The following is a 17,895-nucleotide window of genomic DNA, read 5'->3' as shown; positions in this document are numbered from 1 at the left end:
AGCCACACATCTATTGATTTATTTCATTTAAGCCCTGCCTTACTCCCCAATGGGTCCCCAAAGTGACTTAGATCATTCTCCTCTTCCATATTAATCCTCACAGCAACCCTTTGAGACAGGTTAGGTTAAGAGAAGAAGATTTGGTTTTTATATGCTGACTTTCTGTACCACTTAAGAAATAATCAAACCGGCTTACAATCACCTTCCCTTCCCCACAACAGACACCCTGTGAGGTAGGCGGGACTGAGAGAGTTCAAAGAGAGCTGTGACTAGCCCAAGGTCACCCAGCTGGCTTCATACAGAGGAGTGGGGAATCAAACCCGGTTCTCCAGATTAGAGTCCGCCACTCCAAACCACTGCTCTTACACGCTACACCACATGTGAGAATGGCATGAGTCTCAGGTTGCTTTTGAGGCTGCTATTTTTGCATCATATGTATATCTGTCAACTTTTAGTTCAGAGAAGCTGGACTAGCCGGGCCAAAAATAGCATTCAAAGAGCCTCTTGGCCCAACTGGCTGGTCTTCAGGAAGTGAAATACCATGCAGCGATGATAGAAAGGGCTTTGGAACTCACTTTTGTTTAGCAAACCTCCCCCCCCCCCCAATCCCATTCTTCTTTGGTATTCCTTGTTTGGCAAGGGAGGCCTGTGGGCATCTTTCAGATAGCACTCTGTATTGATCCTGGAAGCAAATTGGAAGCCAGTGAAGATGGACAAGGACAGGAGTGATACAGTCCCTACAAATCACTCCAGCCAACATCCTGGCTCCAGCATCCTACAAGTCTTCAAGGGCAGCCCCATGTAGAATGCATTGCAGTAAGTAGTGTGGGCAGAGCAAATTGTTTTAGTTATTAGTTACTGTCTTACTACTTCAGGCTGATTGCAAACGCCATTAACGTAACAATTGTATAATTAAAAAAAAATTTGAAGATTCCTTGGTATAGGGGAAAAGACCTAGTTATATGTAACAATAATCTATTTTCTGTTCAAGAACACTGACAAAGTTGCTTTTAGTGGTTTAAACATCTGAGTTTATTTTGCATGTATAATAAGAAAATAACACACTGCCAGCTGTAAACTTGAAGCTAACAATGAATTCCTTTCTTGGCAAATATTAAACCTTGGGCTAATACAGTGTAAACATATAGTGCTATGTTTAGAGACAGAATAAAAATATTTTTAGAGCCTGAAGGGCTTTTTTTAGTTTGCATCAACATAAAAAAACGAGTGCACTTAAATAATGTTAAGGTTGTTTGTTTTGTTCCGAATACCCTGTTTTACTAAAACATTGCTTTTCTTCAGACTTTGTCCCAAACGTATCTGATGATGAAAGGCGGTATAAAATAGGAAACCAAGCCAACGTCGGGATGTATAATCTGAACAAGCTGTTGCAGGCTTTAAACCCTTTGTTGGACCCCCGACAAAAGCAGCTGTAAGTAATCCTTAAAAATGTCTTCATGCTTAAAAGGGCTGTTGAGATGAGATGCACTTTAATGGCCATATGTGCCGAAAAGAAAGGAGGCTCTCTGCAAGAAATGTTGTTTGAAAATATTTTTGGAGAAATGGTACCTCTCAAAAAGCCGTGCCAGAAACTCCTGTTTAAAATTACCAGATATGGGCAGCAAGTTATATATGCGCATTGGCATAGGGTCACCCCCAATCCACAAACTGGACCGTGTACTACAGTATTGTTGACTTTGACTTTTAGCCAATCTAGGAAGATAAAACATCAGAAAGCCAGGCCCATCGAGAAAGAAGTTTTCCCTCTGAAGGTTTTCCAGCTGTAGTATTGACAGCCAAATGGAAAACAGGTCTGTTCGTATTCTTGTATCGCTTGAAAGACCTGTTTCCATTTATAGTGCAAATTTTTCTTCTTCTATGGAAAAACAAAACCGTACCGGGCGGCCCAAGTATTTTACCTTCACTGAGGGGCCATTGCAGGATGACGATTTGCCTTTCATTTGCTGCCACTGCTTCTTTGAGGGAGCAGACTCGGTCCTGAAAGGGTTATCATTTAAGCTAGCCTGATCAACACAGAGGCCAACGTTTCCTAACTTGGTGGAAGCGGGGTGGCAATTTGGACCCTGCAACAACCATGTTTGTGTTTGAACAGTGGAGGTATCAATACATTAAATGTTAAAAGAAATTATCGGAAGAAGAAAAAGAAGATAAAAACATTTTATTAATCAGAATAGAAACTCCTTATGCGTTTCGCCCAAGAGGCTTCTTCAGGGGAATCTGTAGTTATTGCAGTAGTCCTTCAAATGAGCATTAATTCCCAGAAGGACTACTGCAATGATTACGAATTCCTCTGAAAAAGCCTTTTGGGCAAAACGCGTAGAGAAATCTATTCTGAGTAATAATTTTTGGAAGAAGAAGAAGAGCTGGTTTTTATATGCCGACTTTCTCTACCACTTAAGGCAGAATCAAACAGGCTTAACAATCACCTTCCCTTCCCCTCCCACAACAGACACCCTGTGAGATAGGTGGGGCTGAGAGAGCTCTTAATAGATCTGTGACTAGCCCAAGGTCACCCAGCTGGCTTCATGTGAAGGAGAGGGGAAACCAACCCGGTTCACCTGATGAGCGTCCACTTCTCATGTGGAGGAGTGGGGAATCAAACCCGGTTCTCCAGATCAGAGTCCACCACTCCAAACCACTGATCTTAACCACGACACCACGCTGGCTCTATTTTGCACCATTGGCCTTGGCCTTATTTTTATCTCATGTTACTTCTGCGGCCCTTTTATTTCTCTTTGCTATAAGAAGAAAAAGCAGACATTGTTTGCGAAGTGGTACGCTTTTTCGTTCTAACGATACAATTTTCGCTTTGCTAAAATAAATTACAAACAGCAAGATCTGTGGATTTTATACAAGTCTTCCTATTGTGCTTCAGCATTTCACATCTTCTTTTCATAGTGCTTCTCAGATTCTTGAGGGATACCCTGATCAGTACTATAAACGGTACGTCAACGGTTGCAATTTATCTTTTGTGAAAGGATACATGTGTAAAATATTTGAAAGAGATTTCCAGTTTTGTGATGTTCAGTACTTTTATTATTCTCAGTTTTACAGAATTATTTAGAGCAAAACTGGGTCTCCTTGGGAGTAGCGATGATGATGGCTATATGATTGCATTCCTTTTAAAAGTGAGTTCCTTTCTTTGGCCAAATAGTTGCACTGCTGTTCTGATACCACCAAAGGATGATACTGATCAAAATCTGGTTATGTTTATTAGCTCATGGAAGATGCGAGAGCTGATTTTACAATGACGTTTCGGCAACTTGGTGAGATTTCATTAGACTGTTTGAAGGACTTCAGCCTTTCTCAGGTATTGATGCATTGTGTTTTAGGAAAACACGAATGGCCTTTCACTAAACCAAAAAGTGGGGTCAGGTTGATCCCGAGAAGTAGAAAAAATTGCTACAACTTTTAAAAATTGTTTATAACCCCACATACTCCTCAACCTTAGTGAAGTGAATTGCCCTGTGGTGTTTCATGGCCCCTGCCAGTAATTTTTGTTTTGTTTTGTTGGTAAATTGTATACGCTGGTGTTGTTTCCCTCATTTTTTTTATCCTGGTTGCTTTGAATGGGAAAGTAACATGAGCATGTAGGATGATATTGGCAAAGCTGTCTTATATGTTCTCCCTGGTGATATTTTTGCTGCCAAAGGGAAATATTTAATGAAGTGTAGATTTATTAGCTTTTTCTAAGCATAGTGTCATGCTTAGTGGACTCCCCCCCCCCCCCCCGCGGTTTCTTTATCTGTATACCTACTTTGGGGTCTATTCAACCCCTATACTGAATTAGAGCCAGTGTGGTGTAGTGTCTAGATTATTGGACTAGGACCTGGGAGACCCAAGTTTGAATCCCTACAATGCCATGGAAGCTTGCTGGGTGACCTGGGGCCAGTCACTCACTCTCAGCCAAACCTACTTCACACAGTTGTTATTGGGAGGATAAATGGAGGAGGGTAGAACAATGTAAGCCACTTTGGGAGTAAGTGGAATATCAACGAAGTATATAAATAAATACTTAGTAAAATACATGTTGTTTACTAAAATACATGTTGTTTAGTTGTTTAAATGTGGCTTTCCCCCACCCCCCATTGCTTCTACTGCCACCAGCAAGCCTGGCATAGCTCCTGGTCCCCACTGCTGGGCTAGCCACAGCTCCTAGTCCCCACCCCCACCATCACCAGGCCCATCACGGCTCTCACCCCCCCACACACACACTACTGTCCAACAGAGGAGGAGGTATGTTCATTGTCTGCACATGCACAGACAACACTATTGTTTTGGGGAAATTTAAACCCCCAACCCTCCAATGTATTTTTTTGATGTCTTCAGATTTCTCTGCAAACAAATCCCCCATTTTTGCAGAACTGTCTGCTTTCTGTCATTGTGGGCCCGGTCTGTGGATTTAAGTATCCACAGATCTGGCCCATACTTGCCTGTTAGAGATGTGTGTATCCATACATCTCTGTTCTGCATTTATTGCCTCTGCAAATGCAGAGGCATTGGCATTTGCAATTGAGCCTCCATGTGGGAGCTTTTTATCCATCTGCCTCCATTTCCCCTACATTTTTTCCCCTGCTACACCACTGGAGGGCTTTTTGAGGGCTTTAAAATCATTAGCTTTATAGCAATCGTCTTTTTGTTTTACAAGCCCTCCGGTGGAATGGTAGGGAAAATGGCAGCCACAAGGGATTGACAGAAGGAAAATGGAGTTTGTGTGGGCAGGTTCTTTGGAAATGCTCACATTCCTATCCAGACTGTATACTAATGAGCTTGGACTGAATTCTTTTGTGGGGGGAAAAAATCATAGTAAAACAGGTTTAAGAAGAAGTGGGGTGAGGTTGGAAAATGGGTTGCCCAAAGAACAGCATCCAGTCAGGATACAAAGGTAGGAAAAAGTCCATGTGGAAGCAGCTTATGACTGAGTTTAGTAAAACAGCTGCTCATTCCACTGTGGCTTTTTCATTCTGTTTCCATAGCAGCAAAGCATTCAGGACTATGATAGAATTCCAAGTCAAAACAATGAGGGGGAAAAACTGTATTTGCAGTGATAGCAGTTACCAAGGGGTTGAGAACTAATTTTTGTTAATCCAGTTGATTTTGTAACCTGACATTTCCAGTAACAAACTGGAAGTTAATGCAGCCTGAATATCCCTTACCTTTCAGACTCCTGATTCCAGTTGTCCATCCTAAAGCTGTGTTTATTATCTGTACACACTTCTGTCATGCTCTGTGCTAGATAGGCTTTACAGAATTTGTATGCATTGCTATAATTAGCAAGAAGCACTGTTTCTGGACAAACCAGGACTGTGGCATTTATGTGCCTGAAATGAGTAATGTCTTGGCTTTTTGGTGTTTGCTGGGGCACATCTTGTACTAACAACTAGTTTTCTGCATATCTGTAGAATACACAAATTCAGGTTAAGCTTGGATTGGCTGTGGCTCAGTGATCAAGCATCAGCTTTATATGTAGATCTATTTGTTAGAAATAAATAGCCATAGGAGGGCTTTTACATTGGCTAGGTGCTCAGCCTTACCGTTTACAATGTGAGAGGGGAAATTTAAGAAGAGAGATTTTTACCCCTATAAGTCAGGGAATCTGGAAACTCCCGAACATGTCCTTTTCAAATGTAGCTTCTATATGACAGTTCGGAATAAGATCATTGTACCCCGATAAAGAAAATGAGTGTTGGTAGAGAGGGGAAATGAACTACTAAGTTTCTGATGGGAGATAATCCTTTGATTACATCTCAGGTGGCAAAATACTGTGCAGCTGCAGTGAAGATATGACGTCTTAGAGTAACCTCAATGAATTAACTAGAATGCGCAAGTTGACTGTTTTAGATTATATATGTAGGAGATTCCCAAGTTCAATCCCTGGCATTGCCAGGTGATAGGCAATTTGAAAGGCCTCTGCTTGAGATCCTAAGGTGTTGGTCTGAGTAGACGGTACCAGTCTTGATAAACCAATAGTCTGATTCAGTATAAGGCAGCTTCATGTGTTCGTGTGCTCAAGCCTAGAATTATCTGTATACTTTGGGAAGGTTTGTAAACCTCATGTTAAGTTAAAGGTTGGTATACAGATACATTACTAGCATGTTCTGATTGAGAAGAAATTGAAGAAATTTTTTAGTTGATGGCATCTAAGATGAAGTATTTGATTCAATGAGAGACAGCCATAGCCATTGGACGCAGTCCCAGATAAGAACAGGTTGGAGATACCTGATGTAATATCTTACACAAGACATCCCTTTAAAATGAGACTTTGATACATATAGAAAAATAAGTGTAGCTCTTGTGTATGTGCAAACAATTTACCAGTGTACGTTCCTTTGCAGATCATTTTTATTGCTTTCCATAGAGAATCAGTGGCCAAAATCCAGGGCAAATATTACAGTAACCATAAACAGACTCATATTTTTCTTTGTTGGAAAAGTTTCTTGGCAGAAATAAATAGAATTTTTTCCTCATGTATCCCACAACTGTAGATTTGCATGCTTTCCTCTTAATTAAACATAAACTTCCATAGTATCTCATGTTTTCATGTGTTTCTTATTGTGAGAAAAAACTAATTTGTTTTATTTTCCCCCTCTACCAAGTTCCCAATGGCCAAATACAGAGGCAAAGGCTAAAGTTCTTGGCTCCAAAGACATGCAGTTCCTTAGCTTGTTGGCTTGTGTTTTTACATTGAGATCTAACAATTAAAACCATCACAGGCAAGCAGCCTCTGGATTTGGATTTCCGGTTCTCAGCCTTGATCCTTATCTCTTCCATAGAGTTTGAGATATGAAAGGAAGCATGATTTATCCTGATTTACACTGGTCTGTTTAACATTACTAGCTCCTTTTAGAAAAGGCAAAACCTATTTATTTATTTGCAACTGGCAAACAGTCAGTATTAAAGGTTATGCAGATTTTGTTGTCTGTCCTCTTTTTGCCCATTGTTGGCTCCTTTAAGTATCTGGAAATGTTTCTGAGAGAAGTAGTCAGACTTGCCATACTTGAAAATTAGAAATTCCTTCCTTCCTTTCTTAATTTTCCTCCCTCAGCTGTGAAGCTCATTCATTGAGTGACTGTGGGGTTTATATTTAATAAAAAGAGAGCACTTTGGCTCTCTTTAATCTCTTTAATCTTCATTATTCCTGATACTACATAAGGGATTTCAAGTTGGCTTGAAAGTCCACGTGGCTGGAGCCATCGTGTGTGTGAGTGCGTGTGCCATCAAGCAGCAGCTGACTTATGGTGACCCTGTAGGGTTTTCAAGACAAGAAATGTTCAGAGGTGGTTTGCCATTGCCTGCCTCCACACGGGCTGAAGAGTTCTGAGAGAGCTGTGACTGGCCCAAGGTCACCCAGCAAGCTTCATGTGGAGGAGTGGAGAATTGAACCTGGTTCTCCAGATTAGAGTTTGCTGCTCTTAACCCCTATGCCAAGCAGTTTTAGAAAAAGCAAACCTTAAAGCCATGTTCCATCATACCAGCCTTGAACAAAGTTTGCTTTTCCACCATTCTTATGTGTTCAAGTGGTCTGATTTCCTAATAATAAAGCTATTCTTATTGCACTAATCAACCCCAGGTTTAAATATTCTACGGCTATAATCACTTAAATACTCTTGTGCGCTATATACTACTGGTAAATGGATGCCTGTTTTGTTGGAGAAGCTAAAGTCTAAAGGGCTAGCAGGACAGTTGAAAGATTAATTGGGGATGGTAACATGAATGAATCGCTTTTTTTGGTGTGTTTTTTAAGACAATAAGTAAGGAACCATCTAAGATATACTCGGCTGGTAAGTGCTCCCACTTGGTCCATAGTTCCTTCATCATAGGAACTTATTTCATAGAATCAGAGTTGGAAAGGACCACCAGGGAGCAATACTCCCAAAAGAAGAAAGTGAAAGAGCCTTTGCAGAAAGCTGAAGACAACCTTAAATTCTGCAGAATGAGCCGTTGGCTCTTGGTTCATTTTCTGCAATAATCTGTTTATCATACTTTCCTTACCCTTTCTCCAAGTAATTTAGTGCAGTGTACTTGATTTCCCCCTCCTCCAGTTTTATTCTTACAGTAACTCAGTGATGTAGGTTAGGCTGAGGGCCAGAATTCATGATATGTGTAACACGAATTGGGTGCCCAACGTGAGTTGTTGTCACTTGTATAATTGGTGTAACTCGCTTTGAAATCGTTGTGTTGCTCCACATGGCTTCAAACGCTGCGAGGTGGGAGGAGGGGCTTCAGGCTTCTCTCCCATGCCATTTTCTGTTTTCACATTTTCGAAGTGAGTTATACCGATTTTACGTGTGACAATGAGTCGGGTTGAGCACCCAAGTAATTTGGTCTGCAGAATGATGGTCCAGTTTGCTTCATGGCAGAGTGGGGATTTGAACCAAGTTCTCTCCGGTCATAGTCCAGTGCTTACCGCTACTCCAGAGTGACTCTCAATAAGGGCTTTTAATATCGAGCTTCATTTATAGTAATGTCCCATTCAGCATTCAGTGTAGGGCTTTAGAAAGCCTTGCATTTCTTATAGGCAACTTATAAAGAGAACCATTCAAGCAGAACTGGGTGACTGGCAGAAAACATGACATCCCCAATCCTGGATTTTGGTCGGGTAAAATGAGTGGACATTTGCAAAGAAGCGGAGTGCTTAATCTATACCCCAGCCTCGGATTTTCCTGTGCAATTTATTTCCTGAATGCAAACTGTCTTGGAATCAGGTGGTGGTGGGGGGATGGATTGCGTTGGGGAAAAAAAGCAGGTGTGGAGATGGTTAATCTCACCTTTCCTCCCTGTTGATTTATCTCTTGCAAATCTCCTATTCCTGCATTTGAGCAAGCGCAGGATTAGAATCCTGTTTCTTGTTTAACATCTAGTTCAGAGGCTACAGGAATGCTTACCCAATTTTTGGCTATGCCTGCCCATTTTCTTTGTTTTTCACAGCAGTGGCAAGAAGGTAGAAAGAGGAGCCAGCTCTGTTGTAGTCTTATCCATAAAAAAGCTGTGGGTGTGTATTTTCACCCCTGTAAGGCATGAAGTGATAGAACCTATAGAGGTGGAATACTCATTTTAATTTTTTTTCCAGTAACATGATGTGATCGGTTCTTTTCATGCAGGAATTCTGGGCTCTGCAGGACATCGCTAAGCACAAGCTCTTTCCCAGCTGGGTTGCTATGTACCTCTTGAGATTACAAAGGTAAATTTCAGTCACGGTAATTTTAGAATGCCTGAACATATGCATTTGCAGATTGGGAGAAAGGAAAGTGTCACCTCCCAGATATTTTATAATCCTCTAAGCAATTTCAGAACTAAATCCTCTGGGCTTGCTTTTGTATGATAAATTCCAGAGAAGTAACTGTCATTTAAAATAAATAACAACCCGTCTTGTGGCATCTGAAATTTCTATGTGTTTTACTGTATTTAGCGAAATGTTTGTTATGCCAATAAAGGTACCTGAAGTGGCCTTTTCCCAGGTTTACTGAACTGGCATCTGAAAAACGAACGATTTATTGTGGTGTGGGCTTTTGTGGCATGAACCTATGTTGCCAGATGCATGGGATATCATGGACAGAGATACACACAAAGCTAGAAACAGCAGAAGAGGAGAGTGAGGGAATTATTACCAAGAGGGGCCAGAAGTGTTTGTTTCCTAGGACTAGTGTGCTACATTAGTGTTGGGCGCAGATGAAAACAAGAGCCAGTCAGAAGAGTTAAGGGTCTAATCAGCATCACTCTGATAAATTAGCAAGCTAGGATGAGCTAGGATGTACACATAAATCTGTAAGGAGGGAGGAATTATTCCTGAGTCTCCCTTTGCCCTGATATTGCAGGACAATATTAGATCTTCCTGGCTTCAGGCTGTTTATGGGAAAATGGATAGCCTAGGCATTGACGCACAGGATGTGCAGACAATGGTCCATGGCCAAGCCAAAAGGCTCATAAAACAAAGAATTTGGGATATTGAATGACAGGATGAACTGGGGAAATGTCCGGATTATAGGATTTCATCAAACAATAAGTGTAAAGTGGCTCCAGCACCTTGTTTGTACCAGTTAGACAGCCCAAGTCTTAGGAGAGCCTTCACGCTGACCCGCTTTCAAGCTCTCCCCTCAGCAATGGCAGAGGGGCACTTTAAAAGGACCCTGATAAGTGACAGACATTGCCTGTGTGAAATTGGAGAAATGGAAACAGTGGCTCTTGTGCTATTAAGATGACCTTGGTATGAAGAGGCACGTACCAAGTACATTCTCCCTTCGCTGAAGGGCCCTAGAGAGCCCATAGAATCAGTAATACTGCAGACACTTCTGGAGGGGGAAAAAGAACAGGTTACCTTAGCCACAGCTAGGTTCTGTGCAATAGCTTTTAAAGTTCGCCTTTCAAAGGTTTCCTCAAGGATGGGTCTAATTTTAAATTAGGGGGATGGGTCTAATTTTAAATTAGGGGGATAAGTAAAATCTAACTTGATGGATTTGTGTTTTTGTATTTTAAATTAATGCACAATTGTGAACTGTGGACAGTTTTATTAAGTATTCTTAAAATGGCAATGCCGTAATAAAAATCTGTGTGAGTCTCCTTTTGAAGCTCTTCTTTAGTTGAGTTGCCAGGTAGGCTGAAATGCGCCCTCACTAGTTATTTTATAGGATGATTAGATGTTTGCATTTAAGGTGAAATTAATCCTAAACTTTGTTTGATCAGTGAGTCATCATGTGATCCTGTTCTTCGTTAAAAAGCGGGCTTGGTAAAATTAAGGACATTGCACTCAACATATCTCAGTGTCTGCATTAAATCTTTCTAGGTCTTGAAGCTGGGATGTCATAGATATAGCCTACATGCACCAATCTATATGCAAGGATGTGAAAGACATTCTTCGGCTGCGTAGATCACGATGGGTAGCTGTGTTAGTCTGTCTGTAGCAGTAGAAAATAGTAAGAATCCTGTAGCACCTTAAAGGCTAACAGAACCTCTGGCAGGGTGTCAGCTTTCATGAGTCACAGCTCACTACTTCAGATAAGGTTGCACAGTGATGCACATTCACAAGCCTTACGAGCAAGCCTCCGTGCTACAGCCGCTATGTCACATACACTGCTGCTGCTGCCACCACCTGTTTCCCCGCTTCCTGTGGAGGGACAGAGTGTGCAGCCAGTTGCCCAAGGCAGGAGGTGACTGTGCTGCTCTCCCATACAATCATAGAGTTGGAAGGGACCACCAGGGCCATCAAGTCCAACCCCCTGCACAATGCAGGAAATTCACAACTACCTCCCCCCTCCACACCCCTAGTGACCAAAAGATGGCCAAGATGCCCTCCATCTCATCATCTGCCTAAGATCACAAAATCAGCATTGCTGACAGATGGCCATCTAACCTCTTCTTAAAAACCTCCAGGGAAGGAGAGCTTACCACCTCCCAAGGAAGCCTGTTCCACTGAGGAACCACTCTAACCTTTAGAAAATTCTTCCTAATGTCTAGACGGAAACTCTTTTGATTTAATTTCAACCCGTTGGTTCTGGTCCGACCTTCTTGAGCAACAGAAAACAACTCGGCACCCTCCTCTATATGACAGCCCTTCAAGTACTTGAACATGGTTATCATATCCCCTCTCAGTCTTCTCCTCTTCAGGCTAAACATACCCAGCTCCTTCAACCTTTCCTCATAGGACTTGGTCTCCAGACCCCTCACCATCTTTGTTGCCCTTCTCTGGACATGTTCCAGCTTGTCTACATCTTTCTTAAATTGTGGTGCCCAAAACTGAACACAGTACTCTAGTTGAGGTCTAACCAGAGCAGAGTAAAGCGATACCATCACTTCTCGTGATCTGGACACTATACTTCTGTTGATGCAGCCCAAGACTTCATTTGCCTTTTTAGTTACAGCATCACACTGCTGACTCATGTTCCCATCTCAGTTACTTGGCTGCAAAGTGCTTTCATTCCCAGCAGCAGGAGGAGGTTGGGGGAGGGCAGGGACGGGGCATTGCAAGCAGGCAGGAGAGGAAGCCCCTGACTTCCTCATGCCTCTCCCTCATGGCTTGCTAACTTGCTCCTTGCTTTAGCCTCTGCTGCTGCAGCTTCTGATGGGGAGCGGGGCTTGTCTGAAGCCCCCAGCATGCGAAAAAGGAGGTGGCAGCAACAGAACAGGCAGCCAGCATTTGATTCATTTCATATGCTGAAGTTACAGATTATGTTTATTCATTTGGGCATTTCTTTGTCGCTTTTCTCCCTGGAAGGACCAAGTGGTGTACAGAAATTTCCAGGCCAGTCCATTTAAACAATTTAAACACTAAACAACACCCCCCCCCCCCGACAAACATATCCTGGGCACATCCTCATTCACTGGGTTGACTGTTACAGGCCCCAGGCTGTGAGCCGAGGGCTAAGGGCCAAGACCCTTTCAGGTCATGCCTTTGGCTAAGGCCACCCAGACGTAAATGCCTGCAGAGGGAGAGAGGAGAAAACTCAGCCTGGGTGATACTCAGCTGAGGCTAGCAGGCACATTCCATCTTCCTCCCCTGCCATACATTAAGATATATTAAGGAGAGCTCAAAGCATGTTCACAAAGCTGAGAGCCTCTTAATATACACAGGTGCTTGGCTTTAGTTGCACTTACAGAATATCCTGTGCCCAGGAGTATGTCAACTGAATTATGTCCCCACCACCACTGCAAAAAAACCCCAACTAAACTTTGAAAGTCCATGTGTCCTGTAGCCATCAGTGTGTATATATGTATTGAAATGTTTTTGCATTGTACTGTTAGAAGTCACTTACATAAAATATTAAAACTCTCCCTGAGAGAATTCCTGTGGAAAAGGGCTAAATATCTGAATTAGTAAATACTGTGGACAAGTGTTGTGTTCTCCTTTATATTAACACAGTTACTGTGAAGCCTGGTTGGTAGTTGTGTAAGCCTCGTTGTTATTCAAGTGTTGGTTGAGTATTTCATTAGCGATGCTGTCTTGTTAAGAGCAGGACTGATCAGGTAATAGTTCAGCGTAGACTGATTTTATGTCCAAAGTCTTAATAAGAAAAAGACACATGGAGTATCCATGGAAAACAAGAGGCACAAAAAGAATTTAATCATTTTGTCTTTTTGATATGTATTCTGTAGGAACGCGGGAGATTCAGAATCTGACCGAAAAAGAAGAATGGCCAGTAAGTCAAATCAGGAGCTTTCCCCCTATTTTCAGAAATTCTAAATTTTAGACAAAGGTGGTATAAATGTGGCTTTTTTGAAAAGCCGTCTGCTTTGGTGTTTTGAGGCACTTGGAAAATTAGCATTGAAATCCTCAATCAGCTGTAACGATGCCATCATAGAACTAGATTCTTAACGCAGTTGACCGTACGAGATATCAAAAGACAGAGTTGCCTTTCATCACTAAAATTTAATAATTTACCCGCCCTTCTTCCAGTATAACAGCTTTTCAAGCCCAGATGATTTAGCAAGAACAAGAAGATATATATTAATGGCAGTCTGGCAGAAGTACAGAATATGGCTGGAGTTGATTTCCCGATCCACTTATCTTTTTAAAATGTGAAACCCACTAGAAGATAAAGGAACTTTTATCCATGATCCCTTTTACCTTAAATGCCCAGACTGGAGGTAATAGGACAGCCAAATGCTGATGATTAATCCCTCATAGCCGGAAACTGCCCCTAGTCAAACATGGTAGGATTTAAGTAGAGAAGCTGATTAAACCTTTATGCAATCTTTCAATTGTTAATTATAAAGGGAGGAACTGGTACTGATGCTGAGGCTGCCATTTTTAATTGCAGAGAAAATTGGCATCTTACTCTCGTACTATCAGCCTGGCACTCGGTAATTAAAGTACCTCCATTGCTCCCACAATTCAGAGAAAGACTCTTTTGTAGCTGTCGTTCAGGTGGCTAGATAGTGAATTTTGTTTTGTTTTCAAAGTTATTTCTCTTCCGCTTACTACTTCAATCGAAGTAGATTTCCATCTGTCAGCAATGCTGATTCCATGACCTTAGGCAGATCATGAGAGGGAGGGCACCTTGACCATCTTCGGGGCATGGAGTATGGGTCACTGGGGGTGTGCGGGGGGAGGTAGTTTGGAATTTCCTGCATAGTGCAGGGGGTTAAACTAGATGACCCTGGTGGTCCCTTCCAACTGTGTGATTCTATGAAGACATGTTGCTGAGGCGGGATGTGGGAGACCCATTACAAATGCCTCTGTGGAGACTCGCAAAATGTGATTGTGTACGTCCCTACCAATGTTTTGTTTGTTAGGACAACATAAAGATTCCTGACCCCTCCCCTCGTTTTCATTCAGTGGGGTTTGTAAGTGGACTCCTTGGAACTGCCGCTTTTGATACATTTCTAGGAGTAGAAAACAAAAGCTGCTGGTTTTTTACAAGGACATGAAGTACCTTCTTCACTGCTTTAAATGCAACGTTATAGAACATATCGTAAAACCAGAAATGAGATGGGGGACTATGCAACCTGTCATCCATTTTTATATCTCTCAGATTCATGAGAACCAGAAGGGGGGAACACTGTAGGTATCATTTATAATGTTTGTATTGGTAGGCCAACATGAGTTGAAATATAGAAACTGCCCCAGTACTTGGAAGATTTGTACATATCTCATGTTAGATATACAAGTGTTACATTAGGACAGGTTTCCCAAGATGATTCTGGGGGTGGGATGAAGATTTACCCCGTAATGCCCAATTGGAATCCTCATGTTGTAGAGAGACGCCCTTCTTCTCTAACGAACAGAATTTTGTTACCACTCATATGCTTTCACTGGAAAAAATGAAAATGTATACTGTGATTTGCATAGCTGTCAGGAAAGTGTCTTGCTAGGACAGCATCAGGTAAAAATGTAGGCAAGCAGAATCGTTGAACTATTGGTGAACCACAGAAATGTAATATGTCTGCCTCTTAAATTTGGAGCATTGCAGAAAAGTTAGCTGTAAAGGGGCAAAGAGCTGTAACTGCCCCAGCCCCTGAGCACTATGCACTGAGGGGAGAGGGGCAGAGCAGAGGAAGAGGTGGGATGTAAGACCATCCATTGCAGTCAAACTGTTGATTGCATAAAGATGTGACATGGTTCACACTGAAGGAACACAGAACAGAACCAGGTGTAAATTAAGGAACACAACCAGGAGTAAATTAAGGAACACAGAACAGAAAGTAAATTAAGACCCAGTATCTTTATGGCTTTGTACAATATATTTTCATGTAAAGATGGTCTAGGCCAAGAACAGCTACGCCACCATTTGTTGTAAGGTAAGGCAGACAAAACCAGTGGTCATGCCTGCATTTAACACAGTCTACTCGCATCAGCCTGCTTCCATGATTCCAGTGTTGTAAGAGCTTGACATTCCCTGAAAGCGCCTTGTAGTTGAGACTTAGGGGCACCAGGTCTTTCTTGCCCCTGCCAGTGCCATACAAGAATCATAGAGTTGGAAGGGACCACCAGGGTCATCTCGTCCAACCCCCTGCACAATGCAGGAAATTCACAACTACCTCCCCCCCACACACCCACACCCCTACTCCATGACCAGAAGATGGCCAAGATGCCCTCCCTGTCATGATCTGCCTAAGGTCATAGATTCAGCATTGCTGACAGATGGCCATCTAGCCTCTGCTTAAAAACCTCCAGGGAAGGAGAGCTTACCACCTCCCGAGGAAGCCTGTTCCAAGAGCACCTGAACATTGATGTGTGCAACACCCATGGTTAAAGGGACACTGACTTGCTCCTGATTTCTTTCTTTCAAGTCACAGCAGCCACTGTCCTGCCCAATCCTCCGCACTCTGACAGTGGAAACGGATTAGTAATAGAAAGGGAGGAAAGATTTGCAACCTACCAACTTCTAGTCCTTTGAAATCCTTCATTACTTTATTATATTAGCATTATGTGAGGATGTAGATTTCAGCCTGGAAAAGTCCCTGCAAACATTTTTTTAAACCAGCAATTGGATTCTTTCTTCATTTTCCCCCCGCCTTTCTCTCCAAAGGGAGACTCAAAGCAGCTTAAGTTGTTCTCCTCTCCTCCATTTTATCCTTACAACAACCCGGTGTGTTTGGTTAGTCTGGGAGTGTGTGACTGGCCCAAGGTCACCTAGCAAATGTCCGTAGCTGAGTGGGGACTCGAACCTGGGTCTCCCGGATCCTAGCCCAGCACTCTAACCACTGCGCCACACTGATTTTTCTTTTGGTTCTCAGGCGTTAATCCTAGGTACGTGCTTAGGAATTGGATGGCAGAGTCGGCTATCCGCAAGGCTGAGAGGAACGATTTCTCAGAGGTAAGAGATTTGTTATCTGCTGTCTTGTTTTACTTTTTATGCTCCATAGACTGAAGTTACCTTCACGGCAGGCTGACCAACCATGAACTGTTCACAGTGTCATGGTTTAAGCGTGTGCTGCGCGGCCCGCCTGAGAGCCCTGGTTGTGCTTTGTGGCTGTTACGATATTTTTGTATTCCTTTGTTCTCAGGTTCGCCTCTTGCAGCAGGTTTTACAGCACCCCTTTCAGAGGCAGACCATGGCAGAGAGAGCTGGTTATGCCCAACGCCCCCCTGCCTGGGCCAAAGAGATCAAAGTCAGCTGTTCGTCTTGACAATAAAGAGAACCTGCACCAAGACAAAGGGAAGGGCCAAACCTCAGACAAGACCAGAGCGTCACCAGTGGACCTAAGTAGTCTTGGTTTGGTTTTGCTCTGTTGCTATTTTTGTGTATTTCAGTGGCCCTCCTTCTCATTCCTCTTGCTAAAGATCCCTCTTGACATGAGCCTGGACAACCTACATTAAAGTCACCCAACTACCTCCATCTTTCTGGCTGCTTTTGAATTCTCGTGTAAAGGCAACCATTCTTATTACTCACCATTCATTTTGAGCTGGAAGTATGTTACAGGAAGCAGAGTTGAGTGCTCCCCCCTCTTCTCCTTCCCAGATTTTGAATTTTCTAGCAACCCTCTCCTTGTTGGTCTACCCCTGTTGTGTGACAGGAATTGCTGGGGAACATGTGCTGTGGTTCAATGTGCTTCCTGTAAAAAGGCACTTCAAATACCTTGTCTTCAGGTGTAAGAGACACTGCGTTTTTAGCAAGTGTACAAGTGAGCAGATTAGTCACACAGGACAATTAGAACGAGGGCTCTACTGTGCAGCCTTAATCGGCAGTACAGATCAAGGAATGTTTTCATGTAGTGGCTATAAGAACCACAGTTTGTGGCAGCAACAAATACAGCAAACAAGCCAGGGATCTGCAAGATTTGTAGATGAGGGAAGTCCTGTGGCAGATCCTACCCCTGTCCTATCAATCTGCTGAGCAAAGTTTGAAACCTTCCTCCAACTCAAGCGGCTGGTCTTGGATCCACTCCCATGCATACTGCCCCCCCTTTCTCTCTCCCCCATCCTGTTTTCAACTTTCACTTTTCCCAGCCCTTTCTCTGCCCCACCCCCATTTTCCATCTTGTTTCCCAGCCCTGTTCCATACGATCTCCCCTCCCGCTTGCCGTTTTCTCTCCCACTTGTCCAGCTTCCTCCAAACCTGTAGACGTGGAGGGGATCTTAGTCAGCACTCTCTGTGTGGGAGTTAGTCACTCTTTTAAGTTTTGAAATTTCTCTCCCTCCCCCCCAGTGGGTAGAAAAGCCCCTTGTGTGAGGGGAGCAATGTTCCGAATTAGTTATTAAGGTATGAGCAACGGTTACCCCCTCCCCCCCATGGTATCCTCATGTTCCCCCACTGAGACCCCTGTAGTTTGTACTCCAAGATCTTTTTGGCCTTCAGATGTCAGAGGCATGGTCATACATTCAGTTTGATATTAAGGCCCCCTCCCCAAACCCTGCTCTGCTCAGGCTCCACCCCAAAAATTTCCAGGTATTTCCCAACCCAGAGCTGGCAACCCTATCATGATTGCATACCTATTCTC

General features: G+C 42.9%; 1 protein-coding gene across 1 annotated transcript in view; it reads left to right on the top strand.

Moving 5' to 3' along the window:
• Positions 1–16,584, top strand: part of LOC130484206 (protein adenylyltransferase SelO-like) — a 35,569-nt gene extending 18,985 nt beyond the window's left edge. Inside the window, exons 12-19 of the mRNA XM_056857107.1 lie at positions 1,303–1,432; positions 2,920–2,964; positions 3,068–3,149; positions 3,239–3,331; positions 9,123–9,202; positions 13,108–13,151; positions 16,192–16,271; positions 16,462–16,584. Of these exons, the coding sequence (XP_056713085.1) occupies positions 1,303–1,432; positions 2,920–2,964; positions 3,068–3,149; positions 3,239–3,331; positions 9,123–9,202; positions 13,108–13,151; positions 16,192–16,271; positions 16,462–16,584 (677 nt within the window). The remainder of the gene's footprint in view (positions 1–1,302; positions 1,433–2,919; positions 2,965–3,067; positions 3,150–3,238; positions 3,332–9,122; positions 9,203–13,107; positions 13,152–16,191; positions 16,272–16,461) is intronic.
• The last annotated feature ends 1,311 nt before the right edge of the window (positions 16,585–17,895 follow it).

The sequence above is a fragment of the Euleptes europaea genome, chromosome 11, assembly GCF_029931775.1.
Source record: "Euleptes europaea isolate rEulEur1 chromosome 11, rEulEur1.hap1, whole genome shotgun sequence".
In the NCBI taxonomy this organism is placed as follows: Eukaryota; Metazoa; Chordata; class Lepidosauria; order Squamata; family Sphaerodactylidae; genus Euleptes; species Euleptes europaea.
Note: the sequence above shows the minus strand (reverse complement) of the source record. Positions and strands in the feature narration are given on the sequence as shown.